The sequence below is a fragment of the Papio anubis genome, chromosome 13, assembly GCF_008728515.1.
Source record: "Papio anubis isolate 15944 chromosome 13, Panubis1.0, whole genome shotgun sequence".
Classification (NCBI taxonomy): domain Eukaryota; kingdom Metazoa; phylum Chordata; class Mammalia; order Primates; family Cercopithecidae; genus Papio; species Papio anubis.
In genome coordinates this window covers 106,605,306-106,632,613 of record NC_044988.1, presented here as the reverse complement: position 1 = coordinate 106,632,613, position 27,308 = coordinate 106,605,306, and the positions used below count along the sequence as shown (strand labels likewise).

Below are 27,308 nucleotides of genomic sequence, written 5' to 3'. Positions count from 1 at the left end.
GCGTCCCTGTTGTCTGTCTTTGCCTTGGTATATGTGGATCACGATCCACACAGGGTTCCTGCCTTTGGTGGAAATATCTCCGGGTCTCTCCCTGCCTCTGGGGCCCATGGCATCTTTTTTCCTGGGCTCTTGTACTTCAGGAGCCCCACTTCGCTGACCCGTCCCCACTTCCGTGTAAACTGTCAGATGGACGGACGGGCCTGACCAGAACACATCTGGGGCGCCAGGCCCTCCGCAGCGGCACATCAGGGTCTATCTTGGAGACGTCCCGCACGCAGCCAGCCCAGTCCATCCGCCAGACCCTCCTGCCGGCCTCCCCTCCTGGCGGGAGCAGCGTTTCCCCATCTCCACAGGGGCCTTTGTTTCACGTGGCTTCCGAATCTCCTCTGGTGGCTTGGGTCTCCCTCGCATTGCCCTGGAGCTGGCAGAACAAACAAAACGTTAAGATCTCCAAGGCTCCTGGGTGGTGCTGGCAGGATCCTGCCCGGGAGGAGCACCGTCCTGCGAGGCTCGAGGGTGACCACGTGCTCCTGCAGCCCCTCAGCGCTACCCAGCCCAAGCACTGTGTGCCACCCTCCACCCCCACTTGCCACCCATGCCTGGCTTTGGCGTCCAGCCTCATGCTCCTGATCGCTTCTTTTGAAGGCGCACCACGAGGTCTGCCCCAAGTTCCCCTTGACTTGTGATGGCTGCGGCAAGAAAAAGATCCCCCGGGAGAAGGTGAGTGTCCTTCATGTCCTCTGAGGACCGCGGGGCGGGGCCCATGTGTTGGCCGTGAGGGTCCCGTGGGGTGGGGGGTGGGGCAGGTTATGACCTTTGTGCCCAAAGGAACTGCAGTGCAAAGCCCCGTAACGTTGGGTCATGGATGCGTTCATGGTGGCGGCTGCTCTCCTGAGTGGACTGGGGGCCAGGTGGCTGAGTCCTGAGCCCTCTTCTTCATCCTCCAGTGTACACAGCTGCTTACTTTTGGGCAAGTCACTTCCCAGTTATCCTGAAAATGAAACATTAAAGTTCTCATAGCCCTCCATGTGCTGCTTATGAGAAATGTTGGTACTGACTTTGATACTGAGTGTTTGCAGCAAGCAGCCGGGGTGGAGACTGGGCGCCCTAGTCTGGTCTGCCGCCACAGCAGTGAAATGTTGGTGCCTTGCCTGGCAGAACCTCGTCCCTGGCATCCTTACTGTGTCAGGAAAATGGCTTCTCGCCCAGTTGAGAGTTAACTGCTGCAGATGACACCTTTAGGAAGGGAAGCTGGGAAATAATACACATGGAGGCGTTTTCCCAGACTGCCTCCCTTATTGGAGGTGAGGGTAGCTCATCCAGAGAGGCTGAAGCTCTGGAAGGGGAGGTGGCACCTGCTCCGTGTGTCAGAGGTCAGATGTGGAGGCCTCGCAGGTGGCAGTCCCCATCTGGGCAGCCACAGGAGGGGTCAGGCTGCCCGGGCCCGCCCAGAAGCTCAGCCCGATAGGTGTGTGCCTGTCTTTCTGGTTTGCTTCTGTTTAAATACAGGTCACAGCCCAAGCCCTGAAACGGGTGGGGCTGGGGGACGGGACAGGGCTGTCTCCTCACCTCTGTCCACTTGTCTGTGAAATGTCCCACACTGTGAGCTTGGCCAAGCGCTGTCTGAAAGCGTCTTTTCCCTTCGCCTGGAGACTGAAGCTCATACTCGAAGCTTGATGGGGGGTTTGTCTCGTCGGAGCGCCATAGAGGCTGTGGCTGCTGCCATGCCCCCTTCAGAGGCCAGGACGCCCGCCTGGGGCCCGTGTCTGCAAGGCTGTGTCTCCTGCTGGTGGGGCCTGGAGGTGCTCCTGAGAGGTGCCCTCTGTGCATGCCCTGGTCTGCGTCAGCCCTTGTCTGTCCTGAGGGGGTTTACGGAGGAGTCAGGAGGTGATTCTTTCCTTGAGACTTTGTTTCCAGAGTGAAAGACGAAGACGGTCGCCCAGGCAGCGCAGCGGTGTCTGGTGGACTTTGTCCCCATCACTGTGAACATGTGGCTTTCTATGCGCATGGTGCATTTTCATCCCATCTTTTTTTTTTTTTGAGACAGAGTCTCGCTGTGTCGCCCAGGCTGAAGTGCAGTGGCGAGATCGCGGCTCACTGCAAGCTCTGCCTCCCAGGTTCACACCATTCTCCTGCCTCAGCCTCCCGAGTAGTTTGGACTATAAATGCCCACCACCACGCCCAGCTAATTTTGTTTTTGTATTTTTGGTACAGATGGGGTTTCACCATGTTGGCCAGGATGGTCTCAATCTCTGACCTGGGGCCCAGTCACCAGCGTCGGCACCTCCCAAAGTGCTGGGATTACAGGCCAATGAACCCGCTGTCTGGCCCTTTTTTTCTTCTTTTTTTTTTTTTTTTTTTTTTTGAGTGAGGTCTCGCTCTGTCGCTCAGGCTGGAGTGCAGTGGCGGATCTCCAGCTCACCAAGCTCCGCCTCCTGGAGTTCACAGCCATTCTCCTGCCTCAGCCTCGAGTAGCTGGGACTACAGGCATCGCCCGCCCTCACTTGACTGGTTTTTGTATTTTTGGTGGAGGCGGGGTTTACCCGTGTTATCCCGGGATGGTCTTGCGATCTCTGACCTGCGTGATCCTTCAAGGCCTCTAAAGTGCTGGGATTACAGGCTTGGAGCCACAGCGCCAGCGCTTTTTGAGATGAGTCACCAGCTCGCCAGGCTGGAGGTGCGTGCAGGCGCAATCTCGGCTCACTTTGGCTGCCTCCCGGGTTCGGCGTTCCTCACCCTCCTGAGTATCTGGGATTACCAGCACCTACCCTCACAGCCCAGCTAGTTTTTATATTTTTAGTAGAGACAGGGTTTTACCACCTTGGCCAGGCTGGTCTTGAACTCCTGACCTCGTGATCCACCCACCTCGGCCTCCCAAACTGCTGGGATTACAGGTGTGAGCCACTGTGCCCGGCCTTTCTTATCTTTTTTTAATGTTGCAAATCTTGGTTCCTAACACTGGTAACATATTTGCTTTATGTTGTATATAGAGTAGGTTTAAAATTAAAAATACCTGCTGAGCGTGGTAGCTCATGCCTGTAATCCCAGCACTTTGGGAGACTGAGGCGGGAGGATCACTTGAGGCCAGTTCGAGACCAGCCCGGCCAACATGGTGAAACTCCGTCTCTACTGAAAATACAAAAATTAGCTGGGCATTGTGTTGCACATCTCTAGTCCCAGCTCCTTGGGAGGCTGAGGTGCGAAAATTACTTGAACCCAGGAGGTGGAGGTTGCAGTGAACTGAGATCACACCACTGCACTCCAGCCTGGGTGACAGAGTGAAAGCCTATCTAAAAAAAGAAGGCAAGGCCGGGTGTGGTAGCTCACGCCTGCAGTCCCAGCACTTTGGGAGGCCAAGGCTGGTGGATCACCTGAGGTCAGGAGATCAAAACCAGCCTGGCCAACGTGGCAAAACCACTTCTCTATTAAAAATACAAAAATTAGCCAGGTGTGGTGGCACAGGCACTCCTGTAATCCCAGCTACTTGGGAAGCTGAGACAGGAGAATCACTTGAACCCGGGAGGCACAGGTTGCTATAAGCCAAGATCGCACCAGTGCACTCCAGCCTGGGCCGCAGAGTGAGACTCCATCTCAAAAAAACAATAAACAAAAACCAGCAACGTGACTTCTGGTGATGAGGCCACCTGTTTCTTCACAGCTCTTTTTGTTCTTGGAAGTACATCTTACCAAGACGTAGGGTCCACATACCATGTTCTGAGGTCAATTGGAATACATTTTTTCTTTGAGTTTATGTTAGATGTGGTATGTAGTTCATTTGCTTCGGGCTCTTTTAAAATGTGAGGTTTTTTAAAGATTTGCTTTTGTTCTTTGATGAGGTAAACTATTGGTCTGCTATCTATCAGTCAGAGCTGTGCAGAGGCACTAGAGCTGCCTCCCTTCAGGCTGTGTCTCGTCCTCCCAGCCCCTCCTCTCCATCTTTGCTGGTTTTGCTGGAGCCTCTCTTGGTGACCACGCTCCCAGGGCTTGGTTGGGTTCCTCACCGCTGCCTGGTACATGTGCAGGGCTGAGCCAAGCATGGGGCGGTGTGTGTTGGGACCTGGTCCCTTGAAGGCTGGCCTGTGGGGCTCGCTGGACAGAAGTGGGCCTGGGCCTCATGGCTGAACAGCCCAGAAGCCTCGGTGGTCACGGGCACCTTTTGTTTGATGAAGTGTTTGCCCCTTCATGATGACACTGGCAGGAACCACGGGCTGGCGGTGTTTAGCGTTTCCTGGGGGCCTGGGGGTTGTCCTCCTGCCCTCACAGGAACCCTAGGGCACCCTTTATCAGATGAGGAAATTGAGGCTTACAGAGGCCAGGCACCCAGCTGGCTTTCAGCTCCGTGGATGGCCCAGGTGGGCAGCCTGGGGGGACTTGTCTCTCCTCGTTTCCAGCAGCGCCTTCTCTCACACCTCCCCTCCCTAGGCGCTCCCACCCCCATTCCCAGCGTGCTGCACACACGCCGGATTCCTGGCCTCTTCTCCTTCAGCTTCCGGTGGTGGGAATTTCGGAGCCTGGACAGAGAAAAGAGAGCGCGTTAGAACTTGGGGCCCTGCTGAGGCTCAAGATGGGGGGTGTCCAGTGCCCGTTCTGTTTCATTCCTGCCTCCACTTCTTCCCGCAGCCCAGTGTTTCATCCGAAAATACTTCAGTGACAGCACAGGGATCCTTGCTTTATTTTAAGAGAAAATACATTGTGGGTTCACACTGATGTTTGCATTTCAGATTCTTACCCAACTTCCATGTTGCTGTCTCCTTTCTACAGAAAGTCATGGTTCCTGTTGACATTGCTGTACATAAGAACAGTGTCAGTAGCACTGACTGTGATCCGTGGCGAATTATATGATGACGAAGTCCTCTTTCTAGTTCTCTTTGCTTTTAGAGTCTGTACTGAGTTGCTGTGTGATAAGTCATTCGAAGCAGCATCTCTGGGCAGGCGGCTGTCTCAGTATGCCACGGAGGCACATTTGTTTCATTTTGCTTTTGAGTTTTAAAGATTGCTCTTAAAAAAGAAAAAAAGGCTGGGCGCGGTGACTCACACCTGTTATCCCAGCACTTTGAGAGGCGGAGGTGAGTGGATCACCTGAGTTCAGGAGTTTGAGACCAGCCTGACCAAAATGCAGAAACCCTGTCTCTACTAAAAATACAAAATTAGTTGGGTTTGGTGGCACATGCCTGTAATCCCAGCTATTCGGGAGGCTGAAGCAGGAGAATTGCTTGAACCTCGGAGGCAGAGGTTGTGGTGAGCTGAGATCAAGCCACTGCACTCCAGCCTGGGCAACAAGAGCGAAACTCTGTCCCCGCCCCCCCCGCCTCCCCCCCAAAAAAAGGGCTGGGTGCAGCGGCTCATGCCTGTAATCCCAGCACTTTGGGAGACCGAGGTGGGAGAATCACCTGAGGTCAGGATTTCGAGACCAGCCTGACCAACATTGTGAAACCCCGTCTCTACTAAAAATACAAAAATTAACCAGGCGTGGTGGTGCATGCCTGTAATTCCAGCTACTCGGGAGGCTGAGGCAGGAGAATCGCTTGAACCTGGTAGGCAGAGGTTGCAGTGAGCTGAAATCGTGCCATTATACTCCAGCCTGGGCAACAAGAGAGAAACTCTGTCTCAAAAAAAAAAAAAAGGTTTTGTAATTTTGTAAAATGGTTACATGGCACCAAAGCGAAAACTGCAAAAAAAAAAGTGCATTCTGAGACCTCACAGGGAAACGTGTCAGGCCCCCGTCCGCAGCGCTGTGCGGCAGTTTGGAAATTTGCATTTCCATAAGCATTGTGGGAGCACCGTTGCCACTGTGACGTGTGAGAAGCACATCAGTCCTCTGTGTCGCAGGTCCACGCCGTGGATCCAGCCAACCGTAGACTGGAAATGTTCAGGGAAAAATGCACTGAATATGCGTGGATTTTTTTATTGACACAGCGTTCACGTTGTATTGGTCGTGAGTCACCAAGAGCTGATTTAAGGTATAAGGAAGGGTGTGCTTAGGCTCTGTGCAAACACTCTGCCGTCTTCCATCAGGGACGAGCATCCTTGGGTTTCAGGGACCCTGAGACCAACCTCCTTTGGGTGGCAAGGGGCTTCTGACGGGCACTTCCCAAGCTGTGGTGTGACCGAGCACATCTGTACTTCTCTTGCTGTTTATGACTCCTGCCCACTTAATGGTGTTTCTGGTTTTTTGTTTGTTTTGGGGGGAATTGTGCAAGGTTCTTATGTTATTGTTTCTGGAAACTGATTCACAGTTAGGGCTGTTTCCCTCGTCCCAGGTATGTGGGAATCCTGTGCTGCGTCTGATGTTTGTGCGTTTGATTTTCTCACACCCAGGGCTGCGACACACCTGCCATGTCACCTGGGAAATGGAGGAGGGACTTGGGTTTCATGTTTTTCCTTGGGCTGTTCCCGCATCCTTAGACCGGTATCAGACACCACAGTGCTGGGCTCTGTTTCTTCCCTGGTTCGACAGCTGTTCCCGCGTCCTTAGACCGGTGTCAGACACCACAGTGCTGGGCTCTGTTTCTTCCCCGGTTCGACAGCTGTTCCCCGCATCTCAGGACTCCAAAAAGTCAGACACCACAGTGCTGGGCTCTGTTTCTTCCCTGGTTCCATGCTCGTGTCATACGTGAGTGTCTGTGTGCCCTTGGCCCCTTTCTGGATTTTACGTTTTGCTTCATGTTGTGTCTGTGTCATCCTGCACCACCGCGCACCAGGTGAGCAGTGGGTGTTTGACTCTGGGTTTTGAACCTAGGCCCTGGGGCCTCAGCACTGCATGTCCTGTGGACTGTGATAGAAGGACAGGCGTGCCATGTGACACACAAGCTGCGGTCTCCACAGGTGTCCCGAAACACTTGCCCATCTCAGTTACTGGCACAGTGTGCATGTTCGCACAGGTGTGTGCACGGGTGTGTGCACATGTTGCTTTGGAAATGGGCTGTTGGGTTTCATTCGGTGTGAGAGTGAAGAGGCCAGCGGGGCAGGTCATGTAACCTTCTGTGTAAATCACCGTGGTCTGTGTGGAAGTACTGAAATGCATCAGAACAGAGAAAGGTGGCACTCTGACGCCATTCCCTTGTAGTTTCAGGACCACGTCAAGACTTGTGGCAAGTGTCGAGTCCCTTGCAGATTCCACGCCATCGGCTGCCTCGAGACGGTGAGTCTGGGGGTCTGAGGTTGGGCGTGGTCTTCACTGCCTCCAGCCCAGTGCTTCCTGGGTTCCTTCCGGCTGCTCCTCAGCCTCCTCTGCAGCACTGCCTCCCACCCCAGCTGTCTGAGTGTCCCCAGCTTGGTCTCTGGGCTGGCAGCCCTGTCCACTCCCATCCTCCTGGTGGCGTTGTAGTGCCTGACTTTGACTGCCACCTGTCTCTGAGAATGCCCAATGCATGTGCCCACCTGTCGCCTTGAGCCTCCCTGGGTGTTGAGTGCACATCTCATATGTACCCGGCCAGCTCGCCACGACCACTTCTTGGCTGCCGTCTCCCTGCCCCCATCTCACACAGAAAAGGGCAGCATCTAACCCAGCGGCTCTCGCCAAGCCCTCTGCCACCAGCAGGCACTCGGGCCCCTCCTCTCGCCTTACACTTCATGTTCAGGCTGACAGAGATCTCGTCTGCCCTCAAATGGTTCCTGGACACCTGGACCCCCCATCCCCCCAGCCGTCACTGCCCTGTCCACGTCGTCCTCATCTCTCACTGGGACCCAGGCTCAGGCGCTTATGGGACCCCCGTTCTTTTCCACTCTGGCCTGTTCACAATTGGAAATCAATCACAGCTCTTCCTCACGGCTTCTCATTCAGAGCGGCCTGTTCCTGTGATCTTTCCCTCCCTTCGGCTATCTCCTCTGCCCTGCTCGCTGGGCCTGAGCTTTCTTGGGCATGCCCACTTGTGCCCACCCCAGGCACTTGGACACTGGCACAATGGCCAGGCGCCTGGGTCTCTCCGGGTGGACCCCCCTGCTCCACCCCTGCAGACTCTGGCCCTCTGTCGCCAGCACCTCATGTCTCTCTCTTGTCCGTCTTGTCCTGTACAACAGGAGCTCCTTGAGCTCAGGACCCTCGAGGAGTGCTGGGCCCAGAGGTGGCCCCCAGCTGAGGTGTGTGCCTGATGGATGGAGAGGGGCAGGCCGTGGGTGCAGACCCTCCCCTGGCCAGCTCGCTGGGCGGGCACCTTCCCTGCTTGGAGACAGGGATGCCTTGACGGTATTTGTAGTAGAGTCAGTTGCTGACTTGATTCTGTGTGGCCTTAGGTATTGTGTTTTCTTCCTAATAACGGTGAAGAGGACCATTTTCTTTGTCTGCGTTGGATAGTCTTCTCCTCTCCGTGTTCCGGTCTGTTTCCCGCTCCGACCTGGCATCTGCCATCTCCAGGGAGCCCGGGCTTCCCGTGCGGGAGGTTGTTTAGAGACCACCTGGGCCTCAGTGGTGCTCGCTGCCGCCACTGTGCTCCTTGTTTCTGGGCCTTTTGGTGTTGAGGAATGAGAGTGAACACAGCATGAGTCTGTGGCGATGCTCGCTTCCCGTTTGCACAAAGGGTCTCCCCATGCTGGCGCCCACCCCAGGCTCAGCCAGGACCTGCTTTTTCCATGCCGCACACGGCGTGGTCCCAGCGGCACCGGTCTCTGAGCAGATGCAGGGCGAGCTCTCGTCCAGCTGTTTGTCTTTTGAGTGCCCTTCTGCTCTCTGGGTGGCTGTGCCTCTAGCTGGGTGTACATGTAAGTCCATTTGTTTCTTTTACTGTGATTTTTTTAAGAGTGTCTTCCTTATTTATTTATTTTTTATTATTATTATTATTTTTGAGGCTGAGTCTTGCTTTCTCGCCCAGGCTGGAGTGCAGTGGCATGATCTCAGTTCACTGCAGCCTCTGCCTCCTGGGTTCAAACAATTCTTGTGCCTCTGCCTCCCAAGTAGGTGATGAAAGACCCAAGTAGCTGTGATCACAGCTGTGCACCACCACGCCCAGCTAAGTTTTGTATTTTCAGTAGAGACAAGGTTTCACCATGTTGCCCAGGCTGGTCTCGAACTCCTGACCTCAAGTGATCCACCCACCTCAGCCTCCTAAAGTGCTGGGATTACAGGCATGACCACGCCTGGCTTGTTTTTAAATTTTGTTGCGGAAATTTGAAAATAATTTAATTGCAAAGTCAGGTCTGTAAAATGAGGTATGTTTAAGGCAGCCTAATTTCCACCCCTTCACCTTCCCCCTGTGGGTAGCTTTTTAGTTTTATTTTATTTTATTTTATTTTAGAGACAGAGTCTCGCTCTGTCACCCAGGCTGGAGTGCAGTGGCGCCATCTCGACTCACTGCAACCTCCGCCTCCCGGGTTCAAGTGTTCTCCTGCCTCAGCCTCCCAGGAAGCTGGGGTTACAAGCACACACCACCAGGCCCAGCTAATTTTTGTATTTTTAGTAGAGATGGGGTTTCGCCATGTTGGCCAGGCTGGTCTCAAACTCCTGACCTCAGGTGATCTGACCACCTCAGCCTCCCAAAGTACTGGGATTACAGGTGTGAGCCACCGCGCCTGGCCTATTTTTATATTTATTTATTTATTTTTGAAACAGAGTTTACTCTGTCGCCCAGGCTGGAAGTGCAGTGGCACCATCTCGGCTCACTGCAGCCTCCCTCTCCTAGGTTCAAGCAGTTCTCCTGACTCAGGCTCCCAAGTAGCGGGGATTACAGACATGCGCCACCATGCCTGGCTAATTTTTGTATCTTTAGTAGAGACAGGGTTTCACCACGTTGGCCAGCCTTGTCTGGAACTTGTGGGTAGGGTTTTTTTTTTTTTTGAGACAGAGTTTCGCTCTTGTTGCCCAGGCTGGAGTGCAATGGTGCCATCTCGGCTCACCGCAACCTCCACCTCCCGGGTTCAAGCAATTCTCCTGCCTCAGCCTCCCGAGTAGCGGGGATTACAGGCGTGCACCACCACGCCTGGCTAATTTTGTATTTTTATTAGAGACAGAGTTTCTCCATGTTGGTCAGGTTGGTCTCAAACTCCCCACCTCAGGTGATCCTCCCACCTTGGCCTCCCAAAGTGCTGGGATTACAGGCATGAGCCACCGTGCCTGGTCGTGAGTCGCTTTTTAAAAAATGGTGTGCTGCTTTTATTTTTCTTTTCTTTTCCTTTCTGTCCCTCCCCCTCTCCCTTCCCCTCGCCTTCTTCCCTTCGTCTCGTCCCGTCCCTTTTTTCTTTTCTTCCAAACAGGGTTTCACTGTGTCAGCCAGGCAGAGATGCAGTAGTATGATCTCAGCTCACTGCAGCTTCACCCTTCTGGGCTCAAGCGATCCTCCCACCTCAGCCTCCAGAGTAGCTGGAACTACTGGCACACACCACCATGCCCGGCTCATTTTAAAAAAATTTCGTAGACGTGGGTTTTCGCCATGTTGCCCCAGCTAGTCTCCAACTCCTGGGCCCAAATGATCCTCCCGCTTTGGCCTTCTGAAGTGCTAGAATCACAGTTGCTAGCTGCTGTGCCTGGCTGCAACTAAGGTCTATAGCAAGCTTCATATTCTTTAAACATACCTGACTTTCAGTTTGTCATGCACAAGAAGGATCAGCCATGGCCAGGCCACCCAGGCATCCCTATCTCAGACTCTGGCCTGTCTCCTCAGCTCTAAGGCCCGCGTCTTGGTGGCCGTCCCTGGGTGGGAGCTGAATGGTGGGTGGAGCCAGCAGCCTCCCTGCCCTGTGTCTGCAGGTGGAGGGTGAGAAACAGCAAGAGCACGAGGCACAGTGGCTGCGGGAGCACCTGGCCATGCTCCTGAGCTCGGTGCTGGAGGCAAAGCCTCTCTTGGGAGACCAGAGCCATGTGGGGTCAGAGCTCCTGCAGAGGTGCGAGAACCTGGAGAAGAAGACGGCCACTTTTGAGAACATTGTCTGCGTCCTGAACCGGGAGGTGGAGAGGGTGGCCATGACTGCCGAGGCCTGCAGCCGGCAGCACCGGCTGGACCAAGACAGGATTGAAGCCCTGAGTAACAAGGTCTGTGCCTGGTGGGCAGCCAGCCATGAGGAGGACAGTGTAAAGGGGGATGGTGTCTGCACCCCAGCAGGTTCTAGCAGGTCCTGGAGCTTTAGAGCCTAGACAGTGTAGAAGTCCATCTGCAAACCCCAGTCCAGCGTGGTTTCTATGGAAGGCTCTGGCCCCCTTCGTTTCTGAGTCCTGTTCTCTGAGGGACCCAAACCCTGGAAGGTCATAGAGACCAGGCCGTGGGCGGGAGCCTCCTCTCTCTGATGGGAGGACAGAGTCCCAGCCATGGGGATGTGCAAGGCCTGGTGTGGCTTCTGAGCAGGCTTGCTGGCCAGGAGCTTCTGTGTGGACTTGGAGCCACCCCCTCTTGGCCAGGGTGGGGTTGGGTTCTTGTGTGCAGGGAGTGGACTTGAGAAACACGGAGCCCAGGGGTGCCCAGGACCACTGTCCTGCTGGAGATCGGTGGGTGTGGGAGGCGGGCTCATGCCACACCCCTCCGGTAAGAGAGAAGGTGGTCTTGGCGCCCGGCAGGTGCAGCAGCTGGAGAGGAGCATTGGCCTCAAGGACCTGGCGATGGCTGACCTGGAGCAGAAGGTCTTGGAGATGGAGGCATCCACCTATGATGGGGTCTTCATCTGGAAGATCTCAGACTTCGCCAGGAAGCGCCAGGAAGCTGTGGCCGGCCGCACACCCGCCATCTTCTCCCCAGGTGTGGTTCTAAGACCCCCACCTCACTGCAGCTGCTGTTTACGTGGCACCTGGGTCCTCTCACCCCTGTGACCACATGGGACGGCTCCCAAGGGAGGCTGAGATACGACCCCCAGTGATACCGGGAGCGACTGTGCCTGCCTGAGCAGCGAGTGGGGCAGCCAAATATGGGCTGGCCAGTGGGTGCCCTTGGGTAAGGATCGGGGGTGGGGGGTCAGGCTGGCTGCCCTCCTGCTTTGCCTGCCCTCCTGCTTTGCCTGCCCTCGGGGTGTGCCCCTCGTCACCCACAGCCTGGTCCTCTGGCACACGGCTCTAAAGCAGACATTACATCAACAGGCTCTCCTGCCTGATCCCAGCTCCCAGGAAGACCAGACGGGTGGGGGTAGCCATGGGGGTGGGACATGGCTCCCAGGGCCTTGAGGCCGAGCTAGTCTGACCCCTCCCAGGTTCAGTTTCCACACGGAGCTCAGGGAGGGTGTTTCTCACACTCCCTTTTTTTTCCCCAACTATGAGTTCTCTTGAGAGGGTGCCCGTGGGGTCTCCCCTGGAGGGCACTGCTGGAGAGGGGCTGTGTGGTGGCCGCCCAGCCACAAGCTCCTGCCAGGACTATGCTTCCGGGCACTGCAGTACAGAGGCGGCCCCTCTGCTGTCCTTTGAGGCCCTGGCTGACCTCGTGGCGGCCCCAGCCATCGTCTCATCCCCGGCTCAGGCACTCCCTTTGTGGCCTTTGTTGACGTGGCTCAGAAAACACCCTCGTGGGCTTGATTTTTACACTGGCGTGGTGAACCTGCTGATAGATCTTGGGTTCTAGGGGCGGGCCTTGGTGGCTCAAGCCTGTAATCCCAGCACTTTGGGGAGGCGAGGCAGGCGGATCGAGTCCAGGAGATGCAGAGACCATCCCACCAGCTAGCTCGCGGTGAAACCCCGTCTCTACTAAAAAAATGCAAAAACTAACCCGGGCGTGGTGGCGGTGCCTGTAGTCCCAGCTACTGGGGAGGCTGAGGGCCGGGAGAATAAAGCGTGAACCGGGAGGCAGAGCTTGCAGTGAGCTGAGATCCGGCCACTGCACTCCAGCCAGGCGACAGAAGAGACTCCGTCTCAAAAAAAAAAAAAAGAATCTTAGGTTCTAGGATCGAGACTGAGACATTGTCGGCACCTTTCCTGTTTGAATTGAGCCTAGCGCTGCTGGCGACACTCCCTGAGCAGCGGGGCCCGTGGCTCTTGTGCTCCGGCAGAAAGAGACCCAAGTGCCATCTGGAGGGGCCGCCGTGGTCTGTGTGGTGCGTCCTGACAAGGCCTTCAGCAGGGACCAGAAACAAAACCCACACTCTCTTTCTCCTCGGAGTTGAGACTGGAAAAATGACAGATTGTTTTGGGGGAACTTGAGGGAACAGTCTGGGCAGCCTGCAGGGCGTGGCCCTGTTCCTCCAGGGCTGTGAAGGTCAGCACTGCTTTCTGGTGACGACCTTCCCTCTGCAGCTGCTTGGCTCAGCCGATTGTATATGCTGGGAGCTCTGTACTAAGCGTGAGGTGAAGGGTCAGGATTCTGGAGGCCCTGCCACGGAGGCGGTACTCAGGCAGGAGGACCTGTTTGTGTGGAACATCTGCTTTAAGCAATGCTGGTGAACCCAGTTTGTGTGCGGCACGCGTGGAGGAAGAGGACAGGGAGGATGGGCCAGGGCGCACGGTGGAGGACAAGAACGGGGAGGGTTGGTCCTGGTGCTGCCACAGTGGGGTCCCTGTGTTCAAACCTGTGCACACGGGGTCCTGTCATGTGGCTTGGAAAGCCACCTCTGCCGCGTTCTGGCTGTCATTCATGTCTGTGTCTCGTTGGGTGGGAAGGAAGTGGACTCTGCTTGTTTCGGGGTTCACTCTAGCAAGCGCCTCTTCTGAGGCAGGCTTGGGGCCCACCCTAAGCCCTGGGCCAGTCAGGGCTCCCCTCTGCAGCTCTGCCGAGGCCCCAACCTCTGCATTTGGTGGATCTTGCCGTGTTGCTCTACTCATCTTTTTTTTTTTTTTTGAGGCCAGGTCTGCAGCTCTGTGCCCCAGGCTGGAGTGCAGTGGCGTGATCTCGGCTGCAGGCTCCGCCTCCGGTTCGCGCCATTCTCCCCTCAGCCTCCCAGAAGTAGCTGGGACTACAGGTGTTCACCACCAGGCCCGGTAATTTTGCTATTTTTAGTAGAGACAGGGTTTCACCATGTTGGCCAGGATAGTCTCGTTCTCCTGACTTGTGATCTGCCACCTCAGCCTCCCAAAGTGCTGGGATTACAGGCGTGACCTGCGCCCGGCCCTCTACTCATCTTCTTAAGTTTTGGGGGTTACATTTGGGATTCTTAAAATGCTTTTTCTGGGCGGGCATGAGGTGGCTCACACCTAACAATCCCAGCACTTTGGGAGGGAGGCCAAGGCGGGTGGATCATGAGGTCAAGAGATCGAGAGACCATCCTGGCTAACTGCAGTTGAAACCCGTCTGTACTAAAATACAAAAATTAGGCAGTGGCGGTGGCTCAAGCCTGTAATCCTAGCACTTTGGGAGGCGAGAGGCAGGTAGGATCACAAAGGTCAGGAGATCGAGACCATCCTGGCTAACAGGTGAAACCCCGTCTCTACTAAAAGTACAAAACTAGCCGAGGCTGGTGTGGCCTGTAGTCCCAGCTACTCGGAGGCTGAGGCAGGGAGAATGGCGTAAGCCGGGGCCGAACTGCAGTGAGCAGAGATCCGACCACTGCACGCTCCAGCCTGGGTGACAGGCGAGACTCGTCTCAAAATACAAAAATTAGCGAGGGTGTGGTGGTGAAGCCTGTGGTCCCAGCTACTCCAGGAGGCTGGCCGGAGAATGGTGAACCGGGGAGGCGGAGCTTACCGCATTGCTGGAGGCACGAATGCGCCACTGCACTCCAGTCTGGGAGATTGAAGCGAGACTCACGCCTCAAAAAAGCTTTTCTGGCCAGGCGGTGTCCGCCTGTAATCCCAGCACTTTGGGAGGCCAACATCGTGGATCACCTCGAGATCAGGAGTTGGAGACCAGCCTGACCAACATGGTGAAATCCCATCTCTGCTAAAAATAAAATTAGCCAGGTGTGGTGGGCACCTATAATCTCAGCTACTCAGAGGCTGAGGGCAGGAGAAATCACTTGATCCTGCAGTGAGCGAGATTGTGCCTCTAGGTCTGGGCAACAGAGACTCTATCTCAAAAAAAAAAAAAAAAAACTTTTTCTAATTTTACACCTAACTACAACTTTTTTTTTTTTTTTTTTTGAAGCGGGGAAGTCTCGCTCTTTTGCCAGGCTGGAGTGCAGTGGCAGGATCTCGCTCACTGCAGCTCCGCCTCCGGGTTCGCCATTCTCCTGCTCGCCTCCCGAGTAGCAGGGACTACAGGCGCCGCCACCACTCCCGGCTAGTTTTTTTGTATTTTTAGTAGAGCCGGTTTCACCGTGTTAGCCGGTGTGGTGGCCAGTCTCCACCGACTCGTGATCCGCCTGTGCTCGGCCTCCCAAAAATGCTGGGATTACAGGCTTGAAGACCGCAGCGCCCGGCTACTTTTGAGAGCTGAATTACCGTCTGCCGCCCAGGCTGGAGTGCAGTGGCGGATCTCAGCTCACTCTGGCTCCATCTCGAGGTTCACGCCATTCTCCTGCCTCAGCCTCCCGAGTAGTTGGGACTACGGGCGCCGCCACAGCGCCCGGCTATTTTTGTATTTTTTAGTAGAGGCGGGGTTTTCCTGCGTGTTAGCCAGGATGGTCTCGATCTCCTGACCTGTGATCCGCCCGTCTCGGCCTCCCAAAGTGCTGAAAGGGATACAGGCTTGAGCCATGCAGCCAGCCTACTTTTTAATGAAATTTATTTTCATTGGAAACTAACTGCATACTTTGAGAAAAAACTTCCTTTGCACCCCAGAACCTCAATGTTTCTTTTGTTGGGTGTTTTGTCCCTGAGAGGGCAGCCAGACTGGGAAGCTGCCCATGCCCCGAGTGTCAGCTTACCAGGCATCCCTCTTGCCTCCACAGCCTTCACCTGCCCGAGGAGTGGCTACAAAGATGTGTCTGCGTATCTACCTGAACGGCGACGGCACCGGGCGAGAACACACCTGTCCCTCTTCTTTGTGGTGATGAAGGGCCCGAATGACGCCCTGCTGCGGTGGCCCTTCAACCAGAAGGTGTGAGGCCGTCCCCACAGGCTTTGCTGAGGGCCGCACCTGAGATTCCCTCTGGGCAGTGCAGCTTCTGTGGTGCAGGGTTGTGCAGGACAGGGTGGCTTGGGTTCGCTGGACCAGGTGTCTGCAGCAGGCACGTCATCCTGTGGTGCTGTGTCACGCGGTGGAGAGCTCTGGCAGTTTCTGTCGTTTCCATGATTTCTGAGCACTGGTCCGTGACACAAGCAACTGGCTTCCTGACCTGTCAGATAAATATAAATATGACTAAGAAAAAGCACAAGGCCGGCCGGGCGCGGTGGCTCAAGCCTATAATCCCAGCACTTTGGGAGGCCGAGACGGGCAGATCACGAGGTCAGGAGATCAAGACCATCCTGGCCAACACGGTGAAATCCCGTCTCTACTAAAAAATACCAAAAAAACTAGCCAGGCGAGGTGGCGGGCACCTGTAGTCCCAGCTACTTGGGAGGCTGAGGCAGGAGAATGGCGTAAACCTGGGAGGCGGAGCTTGCAGCGAGCTGAGATCCAGCCACTGCACTCCAGCCTGGGCGACAGAACGAGACTCCGTCTCAAAAAAAAAAAAAAAAAAGCACAAGGCCAAGTGTGGGGGAGTATCCCTGTGGTCCCAGCACTTTGGGAGGCTGAGGTGGGAGGATTGCTGAACCCCCAGGAGTTTGAGATCAGCCTGGGCAACATAGTGAGACCCCATCTCTACAAAAAAAATAGAAAAATTAGCCATGCATGGTGGTGTGCACCTGTATTCCCAGCTATTTGGAGGCTGAGGCAGGAGGATTGCTTGAGCCCAGTAGGTTGAGGCTGCAGTGAGCTGAGATCACGCCACTGCACTGCAGCCTGTGCAACAGAGCAAGACCGGGCTCTAAAAAATAAATGAACAAAAGGACAAAGTACAAAATAATGCAAGTTCAGGGGTGCCCAGCTTTAGCCCAGGACTCTAGATGTTCATGGGCGTCTGGACCAGTAGTTTGAAAACCCTGCCCTGGAGAGACTATGCAGAGGAAGGAACACGGCTTCAGAGCCCTCTTCATCTGAGGTGTCATTTATTTATATTTTTTTAAGACGGCGGCTTGCTCTGTCGCCCAGGCTGGAGTGCAGTGGTATGATCTCAGCTTACTGCAACCTCTGCCTCCCGGGTTCAAGCGATTTTCCTGCCTCAGCCTCCTGAGTAACTGGGACTACAGGCGCCCACCACCATGCCAAGCTAATTTTTGTATTTTTAGTAGAGACGGGGGTTTCACCATGTTGTCACACTGGTCTTGAACTCCTGACCTCGTGATCTGCCCGCCTCGGCGTCCCAAAGTGCTGGGATTGTAGGCGTGAGCCACCGCCCCGGCCTATTTTGAAAATCAGAATCTATTTTTGGTTGCAGAACTGAAGATCCAGAGACTAGGCTGGAATGAGAAGGTCCCTTCCTTTTGCCACACTTGGCCCAGGCTTGCTACTTCCCCCACCCCCTATAGCTATGGAGCAGGAAGATCAGAGCTGGGCGGGGTGAGGGTGTGGAGGGCCCTCTGTCCAGGCTCACAGCCCAACAGAGGCAGGCTCAGGTTCACAGCCTGACAGAGGCAGATCAGAGCTGGGTGGGGTGAGGGTGTGGAGGGCCCATGGGCGCTCATCTGTCCCAGGGCATCCGGGTTCACGGCCCGACAGAGGCTCAGGTTCTCCCTGGAAAGTGCTCCTCATGGGTGGGCAATGGCTGCTTCCTGATCTCTTTGGCAAGAAAATGTCTTTGCCGGATATATTATTTTTTGTATTTTCCTCATAATAATTCAAGTTCAGGAGTGATAAGCTTTAGCCTAGGACTCCAGATGTCAGTGGACAGGAAAGGCCAGAATGGACACAGGTTCCCCAGAGAGAAGCGGAATGTCGGGGGCTGGGGAGGGCTGGGGAGCCGGGGCGCAGCAGCAGGAGCAAGGCCGCCCACCACGTGGTCTCAGCTGGGCCTCAGCTTCTGGCCTGGGTCCTGGGATGGGCACCTGTGGCTTCCTGCTAGTGGCCCTGCAGGTGTCCAGACCCTCGGGAGCCAGAGCGAGATGGCCCACAGACCTGTGTCCCCTCCCTGGGGCTCTCTCCTCCAGGTGACCTTAATGCTGCTCGACCAGAATAACCGGGAGCACGTGATTGATGCCTTCAGGCCCGACGTGACCTCGTCCTCTTTTCAGAGGCCAGTCAATGACATGAACATCGCAAGCGGCTGCCCCCTCTTCTGCCCCGTCTCCAAGATGGAGGCCAAGAATTCCTACGTGCGGGACGATGCCATCTTCATCAAGGCCATTGTGGACCTTACAGGGCTCTAACTGCCCCCCCTGGTGTCTGGGGGTTGGGGGCAGCCAGGCACAGCCGGCTCACTGAGGGGCCACCACACTGGGCCAGGGCCTCACTGTTCAAGTGGGCAGGGGCCGCGCTTGGGCGCTTGGGAGGGTGTCGGCCTGCAGCCAAGTTCACTGTAATGGGGGAAGGAGCCACCAGCCAGTCCTCAGATTTCAGAGACTGTGTGGAGGGGCCTGGAAGATAGGCTTAGCCCAGGGCTGTGGTGGGATTGGCTGAGGGTTTTCAGGTGCTTCCCAGCACAAGCTGCCCTTGCTGTCTTGTGCAGTGAAGGGAGATGCCCTGGGTGGGGACACGTGGTGTGGGAGCACATCCCAGCAGTGCCCGTGCAGTAGGAGCGCAGTGGATGACCTTGTGTCCCTCGGGCATGACAAAGGAGGAGGGCTGCTCCAGGAGAAGGGCCTCCTGCTGGCCAGAGCGAGGAGGGCCGAGCGGCTTGGTTCTCCCCTCTGGCCCCTGGAGAGAAGGGAGTGTTCTTAGACCCCTGGGTGCTTGTCTGCACAGAGCTCTGGTCTGTGCCACCTTGGCCAGGCCGGCTGTGGGAGAGGGTCTGGTCCCACGCTGCCTCTGCTCAGACCACTGTGTGGGGGGTGCGCAGCACAGCCTGCGGGTGAAATGTGAGAGCTCACCATCGAGCTCACGAGACAGTTATTAAACCATTCAAATCTCTGTGGTCAGTGGCATCCATTTGATTCCAGGTTGCCTGCGGCTTCCAGCCTTGGCAGTGGTGACCCTCTGGGGGTCCTCCTGGCCTCCTCTCCTCTCACAGACCCCTCCCCACAGGGTGCTTGGCCCCTGCCTGCTTCTCTAGCTAGCCAAGCTGTTCTCTCTGTTCCTTACCTGCTGTAAGCTCTCTCTTCTGGAGCCTTGGTGAAGCCCAGTGTTCCCTCTTCTGGAATGTTCTTCCCTGTCGAGCTCCTCTCCTGGGCCTCCCCAGGGACTCCTGTGAGAGCAGGATGAGGATGAGCCAGCCCTGGTCCTGCCTCTCTGTGTACAGGCTCCACCGAGCATCCTGGCTGCACCGAGCGTCCTGGCTACACCGGGGGTCCTGGCTGCACCGAGCGTCCTGGCTGCACCGGGGGTCCCGGCTGCACCGGGGGTCCCGGCTGCACAAGGGGTCCCGGCTGCACCGAGGGTCCTGGCTGCACTGCCCCTGTGGTGTGTTCTCGGGACAGCACAGGCAGGTGTAGGCACAGCTTCGCACTCAGTATCAGGGCAACTGTGCTGGGACCTATTGGGCATCTGTATCGGGGTCCAGGATAAAGTGATGTCGTCTCTTGACATCTTCATGCACTGCTGTAGTTTGAGAAGTTAAGACCATAGAAAAATACAGAAAATAACTCAGGCACAGAACTGACCAACAGGCATTGTCTGTGTTCTGTGAGTGTGCTGGGCCTAAAAAGCGGGCGTCACAGAGCCTTGCTGTTCCCTTTCCCGGCCTCACCTCAGCTCCCCAGGCCATGTGGCAGGAATTGTGGTGTTTCGGTTCTCCTTGGGCTTTAGAATTTTGCATCTGTATGTTTCTGTATTCACAAATAAGAGTATTGCATTGAAAATGCAGAAACCATCCACTGGGACAGCTGGAGGTAGCTGGGCTTTTTACTCAGCCTGACTACTCTTAATGCCTGTTGTGCTGGGCACTCTGCATGGTGGATTCTGACTGCTGTGTGTGAGCTCCCCAGAGAGCACCTCCCAGTCTCTTCCCGTGTCTTCAGGGTTTGGTGACTAGAGACAGCCAGACCTGCTCTCTTGGGTCTCCTGTCAACCTGGAAGGAGGGTTGGTGGTTTCTAGGCCTCCCCTTTTTAGCAGTTGCCAGCTTGCTTTGCGGAGGGGCTGCATCTAGTCCTTCCACCAACACCAGGGGAGGGTTCCCATCACTCCCATCCCTGCCCACGATTCGTGTTGTTGGAATTGAGAAGATGCTGCAGCCTGCTGTGTTTGAAGTGGCATCGCTGTCACATGCATTTCTCTGGTGACTCAGCGGGGTCGGGCATCTTGACCACGCTTACCTCTCCGTTGGATTATCTCCCGTGCGAATTACCTGTTGATATCTTTCTCATTTTTCTTCTGGTTGTTGGTCTGGGTCTTATTCTACTGGTTGGTAGGAGTTCCTGATATTCCTGATTACAGATTCTCAGTTGTCTTTGAACTGTGTTTCTGTTCCTGACGTGCAGAAGCTTAAACCCTACGCGTGATCAGTTGATCTTATGCTTTATGAATGGTGCTATTTCCGACTGACTCAGAACATCCGGACCTTCCCTGAGGCTGAAAACCACTGTCGTGTTTTCTTCTAATGATTCTGAAGTGTTGCCTTTAACATACTGGGCTTCTCTATTTGGGGATTTATTTTATATGACAGGTTTTGCTGGGTCACTGCAGTTTGTTAAAGCAGATAGAAGAGGTCATCTCTTCTCACTTAAAGCGAAATGGAACTGTGAAATGAGAGGAGTGGGACCAAAAAATCCTCCCACAGGGACAAAGACGGGGAAGAAGCCAAATCTCAGAGGATTTGAACCCATTTTGGAAGGTGGGAAGTGGGTTGGTGGGTGGCTGTTGAGCAGAAGAGGGCTGAGGGGGAAGCTGGCCACCCCGGGAGACCCTGGCACAGCAGAATCTGAGCTAAAAGTGGATCAGCTGAAAGACCTTGCAGGTCCTTTGCCAGCCAGAGCAGCCAGATGGTTCTCCTGGCCCTCACCTCCCTGCGGTGGAGATGGAGGTCCGGAGAACCTGGGGGAAGAGCTGAGGACCGCACCCGCGACGCAGTGAGAGCAGCATCGGGCTCCAGGCTGAAGAAGGGGCAGAGGTCTGCACTCGGAACAAATCTCTAGGTGCTGGCTGCTGCATGAAGAGGCTCCCACAAAGCAGACCGAGGCCCCGGAGGAACAAAATGCTCTGGAGCGCCCCGTGGGCAGGCCTGGCCCAGCCGCCTCGTGGCCTTCTGGGGAAGTGACAGGCTCTGTGCAAACCCACAGAGGTACCATCGTCACTATCTAATTTTGGGACATTTCATCAGCCTGCAGAGAAACCTTCCCTTAGCAGTCACTCTCTTCCCCTCCCCTCAGCCCCTGACAGCCAGCCACAAACCTACCTTCTGTCTCTAATAGATTTGCCTACTCAGGACACTTTTACTCAGCAAGATATTTTCAAGGTTCTTGTGTGTTGCAGCATGCGTCGGAGATGTTTCATTCCTTCTTATGGTTGAATAATATTCTCTTGTAATATTCTCTTGTATGGATGCACCACACCTTATTTATCCATTCACCCGTTGCTGGACATGGGGGCAGTTTCTACTTTTTGGCTACTCTGAAAATGCAGTTGTGAACATTTGTGAACAAGTTTTTGTGGGGACACATATTTGTTTTCATTTCTCTTGAATATTTATACCGAGGAGTAGAGCTGCTGGGCCACTTGTTCAGCTCGTGGAGAAATTTGCCAAACTTTCACGTCACCTTTCATCTCCCTTGGGAAGTGTTTTGTTTTTTTTGTTTTTTGTGGTTTTTTTGAGACGGAATCTCGTTCTGTCTTCCTGGCTGGAGTACAATGGCACGATCTCGGCCCACTGCAATCTCCGCCTCCCAGGTTCAGTCAGTTCTGCATGAGCTTCCTGAGTAGCTGGGACTACAGGTGCCTGCCACCACGCCCGGGTAATTTTTGTATTTTTAGTAGAGACAGGGTTTTACCATGTTGGCCAGGCTGGTTTCAAACTCCTGACCTCAGGTGATCCCCCCACCTCGGCCTCCCAAAGTGCTGGGATTACAGGCGTGAGCCGTTGCATAACATTTTTAAATTTCACATACTACAATTGATTTGTTCTTTTGTTCATGGAACATTCAGTTCCATGGATGTTCACACCGGTGCAGATTTGGGTAAGCACCATAACTGGGAGACAGGCGAGCCCTGCCGTCTCAGAAGACCGTTCCATCTCCCCATAGTCACCACCCCGACCCCGGCAACCACACACCTGTCCTCCACCCCAACCCCGGCAGCCACACGCCTGTCCTCCACACCCGACCCGGCAGCCGCGGCGCCTGTCCTCCCCACCCGACCCGGCGGCCAGCGGCCTGTCGCCACCGACCCCGGCAGCCCACTTGGCGTCCTCCCCACTATAGTTATGTCTTTCAGAGCCTCATAATAAGTCCTGGTGTGTGGCGAGAGCGGGACCACCAAAACCCCTCTGAGGTTGATGAGAATGCGTGCATCTAGATGCGTCGACATTTGTTTTTCTCTCTTTTTCAATGGTATGGATGGATCAGTTTATTACCGTCACTGTTGGTATTTTAGATTTGTTTCTAATGTTTTGCAGGTCTGAATAGAGCTGCTATAAACGTCTGTGTACAGGTTATTGAACACGTTTTTATTTCATTACGATAGTTAGCAATGGGGCTGCTGGATCACATAGTAAGTGTATTTTTAAATTCAAAAGAAACTGCCAAGCACGTTCCGGAATAGCTGTGGCCTGTCGTGGAACACCAGCTTGAGCCACCGTTCCCGCTGCTCCACATCCTCATGGGCACTTTGTGTTCTCAGCATTATGTTTTTATTTCTTTTTAAGAGATAGGGTCTTGCTGTGTCACTCAGGCTGGAGTGCAACGGCGCAGCCCTACCTCACTGCAGCCTCAAACCCGTGGGCTCCAGTGATCCTCCCACCTGGGCCTCCCCAGTAGCTGGGACTACAGGTTCACACCATCACGCTCAGCTTATTTTCTTTCATTTTCGTAGAGACAGAATCTCACTATGTTTCCCAGGGTGGTCTCAAACTCCTGGTCTCACACCGTCCTATCTTGGACGCTGGGATTGTAGGCGTGTGTCACTGTACCTGGCCAAACTTTATTCTTGTTTTTGTTTTCCTTTTCCCTCCCTCCCTCCCCCTCTTTTTTTTTTTTTTTTTTTTTAAAGACAGTCACGGTCTCATTCTGTTGCCTAGGTTGGAGTGCAGTGGTACAAATCCTACCTCACTGCACCCTCGAGACCTCAGGCTCAAGCAGGTTTTCCTACCTCAAGCCTCCCAAGTAGCTGGGACCACAGGCACACCACCACACCCGGTAGAGACTGGATCTCCTTTTTTTTTTTTTTTTTGAGACAGAGTCTCGCTGTGTCATCAGACTGGAGCACAGTGACCCATCTTGGCTCACTGCAACCTCTGACTCCCTGGTTCAAGCGATTCTCCTGCCCCAGTTTCCCAAGTATTTGGGATTACAGGTACGTGCCACCACACTCATATAATTTTTTTGTATTTTTAGTAGAGTCAGGGTTTCACCATGTTGGCCAGAATGGTCTCGATCTTCTGACCTCATGATCTGCCTACCTCGGCCTCCCAGAGTGCTGGGATTACAGGTGTGAGCCACTGCTCCCCGCCAGAGACAGGGTTTCTCTATGTTGTCCAGGCTGGCCTGAAACTCCTGGGCTCAAGTGATCTGTCTGCCTCAGCTTCCCAAAGTGATGGGATTACAGGCATGAGCCACCACGCCCAGCCCATTCTTGTTTTTCAGAATTGTTTTCACTATTTTTGTTCGTTTGACAGTACATATATATTTTACAGTCAGCTACAAAAAGTTCTGCTGGGATTTTGATTGGAATTGTGTTAAATCTACAGATCAGTTTGAGGAGAATTGACATCTGTGTTGAGTCAGACAATCCATGAATGTAGTCCGTCTCTAATTCTTTATCAGCATTTTGTAGTATTTCTTATGTATGTTGAACTGGCTGGAATGAGTGGCACAATCACAGCTCACTGTGGCTTTGACCTCCTGGGCTTAATGGATCTTCCCACCTCAGCCTCCTAAGTAGCTGGGACTACAAGTGTGTGCCACCACACCCAGCTAATTTTTGTATTTTTTGTAGAGACAGGGTTTTGGTATGTTGCCTGGGCTGGTCTCCTGGACTCAAGTGATCCACCCACCTCTGCCTTCCAAAGTGCTGGGATTATAGGCCCAGCCCGTATACATATATATATATATATATATATTTTTTTTTTTTTTTTTTTGAGACGGAGTCTTGCTCTGTTTCCCAGGCTGGAGTGCAGTGGCTGGATCTCAGCTCACTGCAAGCTCCACCTCCCGGGTTTACCCATTCTCCTGCCTCAGCCTCCTGAGTAGCTGGGACTACAGGTGCCCGCCACCTCGCCTGGCTAGTTTTTTTGCATTTTTTAGTAGAGATGGGGTTTCACCATGTTAGCCAGGATGGTCTCAATCTCCTGACCTCGTGATCCGCCCGTCTCGGCCTCCCAAAGTGCTGGGATTACAGACGTGAGCCACCGCGCCCGGCCGCCCGTATACATATCTTGTACATGTTTCGGTAGGTTTATGCTTCAGTGTTTCTTTTACTTATTTATTTATTGCTTCCTGTCCCACAGCTTATTTTGATTTTGAGCTGTTGTAAGAGGTTGCTTTTTGAATTTTGGTTTCTGACTGTATATTTCCAGTGTTTAAAAACAAAACTGATTTTTATGTGTTCTTCTTATACCTCTTAACCTTGATGAATTCACTTACTGGTTCTAGGAGATTGGGATTTTGTTTGTTTTTATAGATCTGGGGAGATTTTATGCATAAACAATATGTCATCCATGAATAAGGACAGTTTTTTTCTTTTTATTCAATCTCTGTGCCTTTTATTTCTTTTGCTTGCCTTGTTCCATTGGCTGACTTCCCGTTTATAAGGTTGAATGGTAATGGTAAGAGTCTATAGCCTTTCCTCATTCCCAGTCTTGGGGAAAGCATTCTCGCTTTCACAATTATGTATCATGTTACCCACGGGGATTTTTGGTGATGCTGTTTTATCAGGTTGAGCAAGCTCCCTTCTACTTCTAGTTTGCTGAGAGGGTTTTTTTTTTTTTTTTTTTTAATATCATGGCTAGACATTTTATCAGGATGCTTTTTCAGTGGCTGGGTATGGTGGCTCATGCCTGTAATCCCAGCACTTTGGGAGGCCGAGGCAGGCGGATCACCTGAGGTCAGGAGTTTGAGACCAGCTTGGCCAATTAAAAACAAAATTAGCTGGGCGTGGTGGCGTGCTCCTGTAATCCCAGCTACTTGGAGGCTGAGGTAGGAGAATTGCTTGAACCTGGGAGACGGAGGTGACAGTGAGCCAAGATCGTGCCATTGGGCAACAAGAAAGAAACTCTGTCTTTAAAAGAAAAAAAAAAAAAAAAAAAAACAGGCACGGTGGCTCACGCCTGTAATCCCAGCACTTCGGGAGGCCGAGGCAGGCAGATCACAAGGTCAGGAGATCAAGACCATCCTGGCTAATACGGTAAAACCCCGTCTCCACTGAAAATACAAAAAATTAGCCAGGCGCTGTGGCGGACACCTGTAGTCCCAGCTACTTGGGAGGCTGAGGCAGGAGAATGGTGTGAACCCGGGAGGTGGAGTTTGCAGTGAGCTGAGATCACACCACTGCACTCCAGCCTGGTCTCAAAAAAAAAAGATGCTTTTTCTATACCAAGTGATATATTCATATGGTTCTTCTCCTGTACAGTTAATATGGTGACTTACGTTGATCTGCAAATATTGGACCAACCTTGCATTCCTGTAATAAACCCTACCTGGTCATGGTGCACTTTCATTTTTATATATTGCTGGATTTGATTTAATATTTTATTGAGGAATTGAGGATTTTGTATCTCTGTTCATGAGAGACATTTGTCTATAATTGTCTTTTTTTTTTTTTTGAGATGGAGTCTCGCTCTGTCACCCAGGCTGGAGTGCAGTGGCTGGATCTCGGCTCACTGCAAGCTCTGCCTCCCAGGTTCCCGCCATTCTCCTGCCTCAGCCTCCTGAGTAGCTGGGACCACAGGCACGTGCCATCACGCCCGGCTAATTTTTTGTATTTTTAGCAGAAGGTGGGGTTTCACTGTGTTAGCCAGGATGGTCTCGATCTCCTGACCTCATGATCCGCCTGCCTCGGCCTCCCAAAGTGCTGGGATTACAGGCGTGAGCCACCGCGCCCAGCCTATAATTGTCTTTTGTATTGTCTTTATCTGGTTTTGGTACCAGGTGCTGTGGGCAGAAAAGTCGATAGGAGTGGGTTTGTTATTTTCACAAATATTCTAAACATGGAAGCAGCTTTGGAACCGGGTAGTAGGCAGCAGCTAGAAGAGTTTGGAGGAGCGAGAAAAAGCTCAGATGCCATTTGTGGAGTGTAAAGGGTGATTTTGTTGAGGGCTCAGAAGAGAACTGTAGAGAAAGCCTGAAGCTTCTTTGAGAATACTTAAGTGGTCGTGGTCAGAGTGTTGGTAGAAATCTGGACCGTGAAGGACATTCCGACGAGATCTCAGACAGAAACGAAGAACAAGGTGTCAGAAACTGGAGGAATGACCATCCTCGTTATAAAGTGGCAGAGAGGCCGGGCGCGGTGGCTCAAGCCTATAATCCCAGCACTTTGGGAGGCCGAGACGGGTGGATCACAAGGTCAGGAGATCGAGACCATCCTGGCTAACCCGGTGAAACCCCGTCTCTACTAAAAAATACAAAAAACTAGCCGGGCGAGGTGGCGGGCGCCTGTAGTCCCAGCTACTCTGGAGGCTGAGGCAGGAGAATGGCGTGAACCCAGGAGGCGGAGCTTGCAGTGAGCTGAGATCCGGCCACTGCACTCCAGCCTGGGCGACAGAGCGAGACTCCGTCTCAAAAAATAAAATAAAATAAAATAAAGTGGCAGAGAACGCAGCTGAAGGGTGTCCGTGCCCAATCCTTTCTTTGTGGAAGGAACTGGGATATCTGGCTGAGGAAATACTCAGGGTGTGGCGTGCCTTCTTCTAACTGCAGAGAGTAAGATGTGAGAAGATAAATGAATTAAAGATGGAATTTATTTTTTTATTTTATTTTTTTTTTGAGAGGGAGTCTCGCTCTGTCGCCCAGGCTGGAGTGCAGTGGCGCGATCTCGGCTCACTGCAAGCTCCACCTCCCGGGCTCACGCCATTCTCCCGCCTCAGCCTCCCGAGTAGCTGGGACTACAGGCGCCCGCCAACACGCCCGGCTAGTTTTTTGTATTTTTAGTAGAGACGGGGTTTCACCATGTTAGCCAGGATGGTCTCGATCTCCTGACCTCGTGATCCACCCGCCTCGGCCTCCCAAAGTGCTGGGATTACAGGCTTGAGCCACCGCGCCCGGCCTAAAGATGGAATTTATAATTAACAAGGAAAGAATAGGGATCGTAAGGAT

At 53.6% G+C, this 27,308-nt stretch overlaps 1 protein-coding gene across 1 annotated transcript in view; it reads left to right on the top strand.

The window, feature by feature from the left end:
• The window catches only part of TRAF2 (TNF receptor associated factor 2), a 31,108-nt gene extending 12,287 nt beyond the window's left edge, over positions 1–18,821 (top strand). The window contains 8 exon segments of the mRNA XM_031654737.1: positions 646–720; positions 7,067–7,141; positions 10,679–10,960; positions 11,480–11,657; positions 14,595–14,612; positions 15,683–15,733; positions 15,736–15,812; positions 17,903–18,821. Of these exon segments, the coding sequence (XP_031510597.1) occupies positions 646–720; positions 7,067–7,141; positions 10,679–10,960; positions 11,480–11,657; positions 14,595–14,612; positions 15,683–15,733; positions 15,736–15,812; positions 17,903–18,121 (975 nt within the window). The 3' untranslated portion in view covers positions 18,122–18,821.
• Positions 18,822–27,308: the final 8,487 nt, after the last annotated feature.